The sequence below is a fragment of the Rhyacophila brunnea genome, unplaced genomic scaffold (assembly GCF_057557595.1).
Source record: "Rhyacophila brunnea isolate RB1 unplaced genomic scaffold, BYU_Rbru_1.0 scaffold_14, whole genome shotgun sequence".
Classification (NCBI taxonomy): domain Eukaryota; kingdom Metazoa; phylum Arthropoda; class Insecta; order Trichoptera; family Rhyacophilidae; genus Rhyacophila; species Rhyacophila brunnea.
In genome coordinates, this window is record NW_028232796.1 from 17,404,233 (window position 1) to 17,416,719 (window position 12,487).

The following is a 12,487-nucleotide window of genomic DNA, read 5'->3' on the forward strand; positions in this document are numbered from 1 at the left end:
GTAACTAAAACAAACGAAGGTAGGTACACACCTTTAAACTTTTGTTACTATTTTATTACTATTTATTCTACGTTATCGTCATCAACATCACGTAAATCTGCCAAACTTGATGAGTTTGACGATCTAGTCAAGGAAGGAACTTGTAATTATTCGTACTTAAGAGCATACTTCAAATGGCAAATAATTTTCAACTATAGGTGCGACGAAATTACGGACTAGCTGCCAATCGGAGAGCGAAATTCGAGCTGTGAACTCGTCAATTTGTTTTGTGATGGCGTTGGGGGAATTAATTCTTAAATCGTGTAAAGATGACTAAAAAACGTTACCCATTCGCTTGAAAAAGAACACATGTCAATGAATACATTATTATTATTACGAATAGAACAATAAACATAACACTAAATGGACACATGTTGAATTTTTATGACAAATTATGTTTTGTTCGTTGTTTGCACAATCTTCGCGTCGCGCAGTCACGATCGTTTTAGACCGTGCCCCAGCTGAAGTATAGCCTTAAATTAAGCTATGGTGGCGATTTTTGGCATGACACTAATAATTATACTAGATTAAAAAATAGTTTATATTAGTATTATAATTTATAATATAATCATATATAATAATGAAAAGGCAAAATAGAAAAAAATAAATGACAAAATGACGTTCATACAGTGCGACTTTCATATCAAATCTTCTACGTCACAACGCTGTATGCGCGTATACTGTTATGATACGTATTTTTTTCGTATTGACTTATAATAACAGTTTTTTTTATCTTTGGTACGATTGAGAGGAATTAAAGGCTTTCTTTTCTGTTTTTTTTCCTCACAATACTTCAAAGTTGAAAATAATGCTCTTAATTTTATTTTTAATTTTATGTATTAAATAGATAGAATAGATAGAAGTACTTAAATAGAATAGTGAAAAGTTATTACAACCAGCAAAGTGTTCATATATAAATTATAATATAGTTAAGCCTAACAAGATATAAAGTAAGAAGAACATAAGTATAAAGAAATTTCATAAAACAATGAGGAAGAATATTGAATAATTATAGTCGAAAAGTAACATTTTTTTTAAATATATTATATTATACTATGTGTGTTAAGAATTATTTAAATTTATACATAACATGAGTGGTCTAAGATAGAACAGAAAAACAGAATAATCGTCTACTTTTGCAAATGTTTAGGCATTTTAATGTTAATAAAACTCCACTCGATACCAAACACACTGAATAATAGACGCGGGGAATGTAATAGCTACGGAAGTAAATGCAGAGGGCGGGTTTTAGTTCCAGAAACGACCGTAAAAGGCTTGATACAAAAGTCGCACTGTAGATGAAAAATCATCGTTTTAATAAAAATAGCTTAGGTCACGATTGTAATATCTTTATTTTATAGCCACAAAGAGCAATAAAAACGCATGCAAACGTACATACTCTCATGATGGTATATTATTATATACATAGGTTATGTATTCATATGCATACTCGGTACAAAATATAATAATATTCATTATGTTTCTCTCGTAATTGCATACTTTACCATCATCCTCTGGGAATACCTGATTTATGTCGCGGCACTACCTTAAAATTCCATTTTTTTCACAAGTCCTTTTTTGTGAGTAAACTTAATCAAAATGAATTAGTTTTACTACATGCAAATAGTCGTATGACATTGTTAACCCTACCTGTGCATGTTAAATGGATATAAATCACATCGAGTTCTTGCGATAGTAAATCTCTACATTTATACCTACGTATCCATCTGTTGATCATTTTCGAAAATAGTGTGTGATTTGCTAATACGGTCGAATTTTTAATTAAGGCGTGCTTATCGAAGATATCAATTCATTTAATTAAAAGTTTTCTTTACTGCATAGTTGTTGAAAAACGTGTTTAAATCAGAGCTGGAAACAAAACCGGACCCAGAACATCCGTTAAATACTTATTTTGAAAACAGAATCGAACTGAAACCCCTTAAAAGTCTTTATAATATACTATAGATCCACCAGTAGGTACAAGTTGTCCCTGGGTGAGGTCGCCACATGCTAATATTTGACAAATCTCTCAATAGTTTTTATACTGTGATGAGCTTAGTTCTAAATTCGAACGCCTGATAACTTATGATGGTATATCTATAATAGGATAATAATTATATTATATTCATATTATTTTCTTACATACATTCGATTCATATACCAATATGCCACTATTGTTTAATGCTATGGTTTTCGCATAGAATATGTAAGTATCTACATCATATATTATTATTAGGTATTGAAACGGTTATATGTTTACTATGAATAATTATGTAATGGTTAACAATAGTCAACACCCGCGATGGCCTAACGGTAACGTGTTGGCGTATAATGTCGTAGGTATCGGGTACGAATCCCGGGTCCGGCTAATTCACATTTTGAAATATGTGTGAACACAGAATATGGACCGAATAGATAGACCAAGTAGCTAATATATGTTTCTCAATGGTTTCTACTACACATGTGGAGGTCCAAACTAGCGTAATAGTATCTGCTTGAAGACGGCATGATAAAATATATATAATTTAAGTGGCTTTAATAATATACTTATATCTTTATATAGATCAGTATAAAGTATACACCAACGACTCACCTGTCTTAGCTGTTTCGAACTAGTTAAAATGTATACTGTTGTTATTAAATAACTGGTACTATACCCAGTAACCGAACCTCAATAAAATTTTCCACTAGAACCGAACCTTTGACAAAATAAGGTTTCTAACAGCTCTGGTTTTAATCACGCGTTTTTACGCTTTGACGCCGTCGTATTGTTTGCTTTTTAATACGCTAAAGTTTTTGTTTTTGAAGCACGATGCAGTGCTGAATTAAAAGTTTTTTGAAATATCCTATTACGGGATTATGTAAATGTGAAATACTTTCCAACATTATCCCTAGTTTCTATAAAAAGAGGACATTTTGTCTTCTAACGAAGTTTCTTCAAGGCTTGACATTTAACACATTTACATCATTAAATAAATAGTTTTTCTCTAAACTTAATTATCCAGTAAGTTTTCTTTCATAGAATTTATCTTAAATTACTTAGAAATGTTATTGTTAAGTCTTGCGTATCTAAAAAAATAGCATCTGAATTACAACTAGTCTAATAAATTCTTCTTCTTCCATCGTGAATCGTGACGAAGCTTTTTCGATGTTAGAGTCTACTCTTCTCGATATTCAGCAATACGCATAGCTTGTATCAGTATATCTTTTTAGTTTATCTAGTGAATTTAGCGTAGGTATTTAGTTTTACGTCGTCACGGATGGACACTGTGTGTTTCAAGCGACTGTTGGAATTTGATTACATTACTGACATTTTTTTTTATCAATCACTGCTTCTACTTTTTACCACTAGATGTCTCTATTCTTCATCATCAACTCCAATGTTTGATCATATAAAAAAACGGATGCAAGTCTGACATAAAAGACAATAATAACACAAATGGTATTTTTTTTTCAAAACTGCAAACCATTGATGTATCAATGCTGCAAACTAACATGGAAACGAGAGTTGGAAACAATATTTCGGAATCGCCAATGAGCTTGACATTTGAGACGGTCTCTTCTCAGTTTGTCCGTGCCGGAATCTCTAGTTTTTGTGATTACGTCCGCAGAGAGGATAACCTAGAAAAACTCAAGCTATTTGTTTAAGAAAAAGATCTAGACCCGTAATGTAAATAATACGAGTTTTATTAGAAAAACTTTTTTTAAATTGTGAAAAATACATTAAAAGGTATGTATTCTTACGCCGCTTACGTAATTTACTTCTTTGATTTACTATTTTAGTCTTGACGTTTGATTTATTTTCACTGCGCTGATAGAGAGCATCATGCGGATATAGATCGTATACAGATCAGTTTCATTTTGAACTTACCTGCACCTTAGCCATATAAAATGCTATTGGCCGCATACTGCCGGATATTAATATGTTGACCAATATACGGTTCCGATTGCCATGTAAAATGTCGAAAACTATGTACGCGTATGCTATATATAAACAGTTAAATCAATGATTGTAATATATCTCCACCTCTGTGAAACACTGTCGTAACTCAGAAAAAATAGTCATTTTAAACTAGGTACCTAACGGTTACGATAATAGTTTTTTTTATCTTAATAAAATCCTCAAATTTCACACTAAAATAATGTCTAAGTTATTATCGTTTGAACACTGCTTAATCGATAATGAAAAAAAATGCTGTTACTAAATTACGACACCAAGCGGTAAACAACAGTTAAATGAAAATTTCCTGATAAGAAATACAGTCGTAACTCAGAAACAACATTAAAATATATACACGTTCTTACGTTTTAAAGAAAAATAAGAAATCTAGTTCAAAAGAGATTTTCCATAAAAATTAGTACTAATTTATACATTCCAACTTTTCCTGTTTATACAAAGAATATTTGAATGTTTTGTAACTTCAAATCTTTCTCTAGCAAACCGGCATTTTTGGAGTACTACAGTATTTGAATGGGGCTGCAATTAATATAATATCTAATTTTATTCATTTACATACATAATATTTATTATTAATATTGTTTATATTGTTATTATTAATATTAGGTTGAAAATGTCCCTCTGAGGCGGACGAAACCGGTCCTAATCTCTTGATTAAAAGTGGAATAAGTACTACATAAAAATTGCGTTTTATTAAATAAAAACAACAATACAATGCAGTTCCACCATGAATTGACAGTTAACAAAATAAAAGATATTAATATAAAGTAATTTTTTGATTTCATCAATTATTTTCTTTTCTTTAGACTTGCTACGTGTTTTCAAGTTCATATGTAAAATGTTCCGGTCACTTTAATAAAATATTAATAATATTAGTGTGTTGGCATTAGTTAAACTGCATCCTTCTGAATGTGGTGATATTGCCAACATAATATAAATTAATTATTCTTTTTGCCACATGTCATCGATGTATTTGAAATTGCCCGCGAAAAGCTATCAGTTGATTTCAATCGAATATGCTCGCGTATTGGACAATGTTTTGCTCATTAATAATTGCAATCCATGTGAATGTAATCGAAAACCCCAGAATATTTGATGTCATACATACACAAGCGAGCTTTTAATTCGGGTAGATTCAAATTTATTTATTTGCATATAGTGAAATTTACAAATTATAATTTTAAGACGTTCACAATATGACAATTAAAAACCTTGTTATTAAAACAGTATAAAGAGTAAATACAAAAAATATAGAGTGGATACAATATGAAAGTACACAAAAAGAGCTAAATAGTATTCTAAGAATTTATAAAACAATGCCCACCTATACTCATCCTCACGTAGGTGGAATATATCAACATCCGAATTGATTTAGTTGAACATTGCCTTCCCAATTGGCGTCACCGACAGCAGGTTAGTTTTGCACCTTGGGAGAACAAACAACCGATGCTCCCGATTTCTAAGATAGTAAATCAGGGACACACGGGTCATTACTACCAAGCAGACGATCCCACAGCAGAGCTTGCAAATAAAATAGGTACAGTGTTTCTTTTATTGTGTTAACTGTCAATTCATGGTGAAACTGCATTGTAGTATCGACAAGTTGGATCAGAAGAATATTCGGTACAGTTCGGTTATGAGGAATTCAGCGGAAAACACATTTTGAAAATACCCGATATACTGGATTACTTGTTAGTTTGGGTTAGGTTAGGTTAACCTAACAAAAATCCAGTATATCGGGTATTTTCAAAATGTGTTTTCCGCTGTATTCCTCATAACCGAATATTCAAGTAGGTATTAATCTTGTGTGCAAAAGGAAAAGAAATATATAAAATCAGAGGACATAGGAGAAGATTGAGATTTGGACCACTTTATATGAGAATTTTTATGTTCCTGTGGGAAATTTACTAATTGAGAGGCATAATATACACATTTAATGTATTATTATAATGTTTGAGACTTTCACGGTTGTTTTCTATCGGAGTAGATTTTTGGGTTTCCACCGTGTGTCCTTCCTTCTTTACTCGAGGTATCGGGCTCGTTGCAGAGGCCATTATCAAGAGATGATATGTTTTATGATGAAAATGTACTGTAGGTATGTGGATGTAAACGTTGCTCTAAGAATGTCAAAAGGAATCCGATTAGCTACGAGCAAACGTTGCTCAGAGTAATCTGTCAATTGTTACGACAAGAGATACCGGCTCGGATATTGGATATTGGATTTTGCTGATAGTGCCGTGTATTATTGTTAATTTGGCATTAAGTAATAAATAAGTATAAACACTTAACAACCACTCTATTTTAATCGACCGTTTTCATTTTTTTTTGCAATTAATAAGCCGTCTGAAAAATTTACCGTTGTATGTCTCAATATTATTGGTTTCTGGAATTCTGCACACGTTTGTGACATTATGATGTGTGAATGTTGTCGTGACAATTTCCGTTTCTGACTGACATAAAGGGAGCGTTTGCAAAAATAAAACCACATCAAATCGCAGGCTTCAATCGGGTTGGATAAAAACTTTGAAACACGTACAATATTATTATCATTATTAATGAAAAATGTAGGATAACATCATGACACATGGTGTAATGTCATTTCATTGTTTTTATGTCGTTTTTGTGCCAGATCATCGTATAAATTATGTGATAAATTACACTGTTTGATACCCACTCTTAATAGTTTGAATGCATTACAATTATGTCTGGTGGACGTGGGTTAAAACAAACGAAGATTGACAATTAAAACTTAATATAGCACCTAAAGCGTCAATTACATTGAGCTACTTTACGAGCTGTTTGTTAGCGAATTTAATAGCGGGCGATTCAGCTACTGCGATTGTGATGATGACACACAAAACTTTCCATTCGCTGAGAAGCCACAAGCCAGCGACTATTTTGACAGAATGTAGTTCGTTTTTTTACCGGGAGGTTGCTACTGCGCTCTACTGCGCAAACGCAGTAGGCCCACACGCCGGCGTGTAGTGTGTAAAGTCGACCGGCATTCAACTTTTCTCGGTAGAGTGTTTACAATCTGCTTGTTAGCTTGTTCGATGATGATACTGGGCGACTTTACAGGCAGATTGTAAATTCGCCAACAAGCAGCTCGTAAAGTAGCTCAATGTAATTGACGCATAACTACCAACGGAGTGCGGCAATTACTACTTATATTAATAGGCACCTTGATATGTTTTAGATTAAACAGAATTTGTGTTTATTTTAAATAATATTTTCAAATATAAACTTCAGAATCTTTTTTTTATTTCTGTAAAGTACGGTGCCAGTTATGTTATAGAAATATCGGTTACGATTACAGACTCATTAATTTAATACTGTTTAAATGCGTCTCTACTGTCCGACAGCAACACATCGGCGATAACAGGTCATAAAAAAGTCGCTGTAGTCACATATGGAAGACTTCTCAGTAACGTATCTGTCATGGCGGCAACGCGTGCAAGAGGCGCGTTTAAATAATATATCAGCTCTCGTTTTAGATGCGACTCCTTTTCTTCTTTGCAATAAACCAACAATTTACTAATAATAATTCTAACATCACTCCTAATAGTTTTAGACATACTTTTATTATAAAAGACTTCAAATTAAATAAATTGATAGAACGGCAGCGTAAAATGAAATTATAAATTTGGGGGCGATCCTCATTTGAAAACGGAATTGCGATTAGCTGCACTGGAGGGGATTGACAGTAAATTTGTGATTTTACTAGGTTAGAATATAAACTTAAATCAATTCGCACTATTCTTGGTATTTGCACTGTATCTATTATGATTTTACATTTAAAAACAAAAAACAAGGAAGTTTCCATGTTACTTATTATTTTGTCAACTAAATAATTTATTGTTCATTATTAGTTAGTCTTATATAACATTGACATCTTTGCATGTGTCCCTAGTAGTGCTGTATCGTAAAATGTTATTAATATTAAACAACTATAGTTTCAAAAAGTTAGTAGGTAAGTCCGAAAAAATAAATTCATAAAACACAATATCATTATAATGTGTTTCCTTAGAATCTTCCAAGATGAAACCTCCAAGGAACAATACAGATGGAGTGGTTGATTGTGTCAAATGTCAGACAGTAGAGGAATACCCTTTATCTGCTACGGGGAAGAAAATTACTTTTTTGCAACACTGTCAATCAGGAGTGAATACGGAATAATTTATGGCCTTGTTATTCTCATACCAAATTGATAAATTCGTAATTCGAAAGATTTTGGTGGTAATAATTTGAAATTCGAATTCGTGTAAAAATTATTTCATTCGATGTATAAATTATTTTTTTTAAAGTCTATGAAGGTTTTTATTAGATTAGTTAGTAATTATTCAACATCGTAATGCTATCGTTTATATTATGTAATTAACCTTTCGTAAACCAACTAAATCTCCTCAATAATATACATTGTATACATATTTTAAATTTCCATTTGATTTAGGTACAATTTATTTAAAGAGCTTTGAAATTAGTTCCAAAAAGCAAATGCGAACATTTTGCAGGGTTTTAAATTTTCTGTGACAAATCCAGATCTGATTGCCTAATTATTAAATTCGAGCAGAGAAGAGAAATTTGGTCAAATTAGGACCAAATTTCTCTTCTCTGCTCGAATCCAAATAAGTATCCTGTTCCGAGAACATAAGATGACAATACCAAAAGAAAATGTTTTAAGGATTATAATTGCTATCACTGCATGGCCAGCTTGGGTATGGCTTAATGAAAATAACAATGTCCAGTGAATAACTGTGAACTCCAGTGGTTAGCGTTTTTAGAATTTGTGTTTATTTTAAATATTATCTTCGAATATAAATTTCAGAATCTTTTTTATTTCTGTAAAGTACGGTGCTAGTTATGTTGTAGAAATATCGGTTACGATTACAGACTCAATAATTTAATACTATTTAAATGCGTCTTTACTGTCCGACAGCAACAATTTTCAGGAACAGGATCAAAACAGGAATTTTAATTATTAGTAGCTAGACTCTAGACTTAAAATTGTTTAAAATATATAATATTACCAGATTTCTGCTTCCCAATGGTCAATAGCATTTTGATATCTTATTAGAACAACAGTTATTGACTTTTTGAATATTAATCGATTTGTAAACTAGCACGTTTCTGCTTAACTTTACAATTCCTGCGTAATAAATGTATAAAATTTACTTTCCTCTAAAGTAGCAGAAGATTGGCGATAAATTCTGGTGACCGAGAACTCATGTTTGCGTCATGTTTTAATTGCTTCATTCGCGATGTTTTACATCTTACGTTTAATTCATACTATAGATACAATTGGAATTTAGAAATGTACTATTTACATCGTTAGTGTTAATAGTAATCTTGGCCCCCACAAGGGGGAGGGACTGACAGGGCATTAGCCTGGGGGCTGGTGTTGCGGGTCGAGCATTTACATGAGATAAACATACGACATATTTGCTCTAATAGTAAAAATAAACTCACATGCGGCACTATTTTACTTAATACATATTAACATTATTGAAAATATGTTATGCTATGAAATTTAAAGTGATATTATGTTGATCGATGTAATTAGAAGAAAATTTACATGTAGAATCTTATGTTATAATCATTTAATTAAGTGGGTTTCAAAAAATGGCTATTTATCCAATATGGCGAAGGGTCTGCTATGATGTAGTAATGAAATGCACATAATAAAGACAGAATATGTGTTGAATTTCAGGATCCATCCGAAGAATCATGCAGCTGTGCAGTAGTCTGTTGTTGCCAGCGGCCCTCCTCATCGCCGCCTCATTCCTCTTCGCCTCGGGAGCACAAGGAGCACCTATGTCCAGGTAAATAACCAGCTTTTCTATCTACCCACAATATTAGAAGTATTCAAGCTGTAAGGATAAAGAACAGTCACAATTTTAATATCAATATTAGTAATAAAATAAATGAAAATATTAACACACCACTCACCAGGAAAAACTGGAAGCGTCACCATATAAATACAATAACAGAGGCGATTTTCTTTGATGCAGATGACGCAATCAATTCCAGCCACCTAAGAAATTATTGAATTATATTAAAATCCTAATAACTATGCACATTTCCCACAAATTCAGTAAGGATAAAATATTATCCAAAGCATAAAAAATATCTGAAACTAATATTAAACGATCCCACAACATAACCGCACAAACAAATATGTACGTATGTGTACATAAACAATAAATTTAACATTATTATAGGTATGTCATTACTTTCATCTTTAATAATAATTAATTGTGGTTAAAGGTGTGACTTTTATTGTGGTTTTTATTGGATTATTTTATCGTGGGGGTTTTGATACTATATGTGAAGTATTTACGTTAATATAGTGTTATGCACTGAAATGCAAATAACTAAAATAAAACTGCATTTAAAAAATATATCACTGGTTGCTATGGGTGCAAGTACTGTTTGATATTGAAATAGTGTACTGTCTGGACAGCTGATTAGATCGATATTCAATACAATATATAAATATTATCACTCAGATTACTCAGCCAGATAAAATTTTCAAAAAGAATATTTTATTATTTCTTTGATTGATGTTACAACAGGGTTTACACAAATTACAAAGATATTAAAGAAAACCGAAAGATTTAAACATTATATATTGAAAAAAACGTTTATTAATTGTACAAAAAAGTCTTTGCGAATATTAATTTTCATATAAACTCTCAAAAGTTTCCTGTTTATTATTAGGTTGTTATATTACTTAATTCTGAAAGCTCAGCCAGGTACATGAAATCTATTTCATTTGAAAAGGGTGTAGGTCTACAATATTATGATCGATGTTGAATAATGATTCTTCTTTTACAAGGTATCTGTTGTTTTGTAAATATATTCTGAAACTCAATTTAAATTTAAATTATTAAATATGGTCTTCATTTTTGTTCCGACTTCTTTATTAAACACTCGTTCATGAATTGGTATTATAAATTAGAGTTTTATGTAACTATAATATAACAAGAATAATTCATGAAAAATATTAAATAAATTATGTATTCATCCCTTGTTTGAATTAATACATATCAAATTTGGTTGCAAATAGAAAAGTTGGATCTTTCACTTTAGAAATTAATAATACACCTAATAGATTAAATATTTCAAGTTACTTATTATGTTGATTCGTGACTTAATTTTGTCTGTTAATATTATTAAAAATGAAATCCGTCGACTGATAGTATACATATACGTAACAAACATTCTAATGATTGTGTATTCATATTCCCAATTCAATAAATGCACAAGTGAATAGGTACATTAATTATCAACTATTCCCACGACTGGTGAAATATTCATACTCAAGTAATTAAACCATTTTACATTATGTATTATTATAATTTACCGGCCATTGTTGTGTAAAAATTTACCTAATAATAGCTGAATGGGAAGTCTTAAATGCCGTGTCCACACTGGTAACAAGTTGCTGGCAACCTCATGAAATTTCAGGATAATCATCAAAATTTGTTTGACTAAAAATTATTTTAATCGATATTTAATGAGGTTGTCAGCAACTTGCCAGTATGGATACGGCATAAAATTTGTAATCAAATTGCAACATAAATTCATTTTTTTTAATTAAATATTTCTATTTTTTACTGACCAAATCACACGCATTATTTAGCTTTTTCAGTTTTATGTTTATCAGCGTGATTTTGTTCCTTATAATTTTATTCCTTCCACGACGTTCTGGGCTCGTTACAGAAACCTTCCTCCATAGACAGTCTTTGGTCACAGTTGGACAATAAAAATAATAATGATTGAAATCAGTACCTATAATATTTTTTAATTATGGAGATGTAATTAATTCAATTGAATAGAATAATAATATGCATTAATTTGAAATGTGGATATACTTATTATTATTTTTTAAATATCTGAAAAGTTAATCAAATAATCGTGAAAGTTTAAAATAATATTGTATAAGTGCCCATGAAGATAAGTACCTACCTATACCTACACCAAGAACCAACAAAACACGTATTACAATATTTAAAATAAAATACCAAACGATCGTCGAAATAAATAGATTTATTATGATAGAAATCGGATGCCTATTGTATTTTACGTATTTATTTTATACCATCAAATCAAATCAACACGTAGTAATGTTTACATCCTGCAATATTAATTATTGTGTATCTTAACGCAATAATACCTAACTGTTAATTAGCGTAAAATAATTTACCTGCAAGTGGAGGAGGCGCCTAATCTAATTTGTTTACTCACGAAATGTGTTTATATCACGTCACAGGTATGACCGGAACCATAGTAGTTGAGCGAAATCTATTTAGATCTAATTTTGCGACAATTAATGCATACGTGTTATAAGTCAAGTTTCCTTTCGACGGTCATTTAAGGAATGTTTTAGGACTAAATCCAGTTGATATTGTCTGATATTTGATTAGTGGTTGTTATACATAATTCATTATAATATACGTCTTATCATCGAATGATTTTATTCACAGATTG

The 12,487-nt window shown here is 31.2% G+C and overlaps 1 protein-coding gene across 1 annotated transcript in view; it reads left to right on the forward strand.

Annotated features, from left to right (window-relative positions):
- Positions 1 to 12,487, forward strand: part of Dh31 (diuretic hormone class 2) — a 160,420-nt gene that overhangs the window by 108,349 nt on the left and 39,584 nt on the right. Inside the window, exon 2 of the mRNA XM_085941989.1 lies at positions 9,705 to 9,816. Coding sequence (XP_085798115.1) covers positions 9,722 to 9,816 — 95 coding nt within the window. The 5' untranslated portion in view covers positions 9,705 to 9,721. The remainder of the gene's footprint in view (positions 1 to 9,704; positions 9,817 to 12,487) is intronic.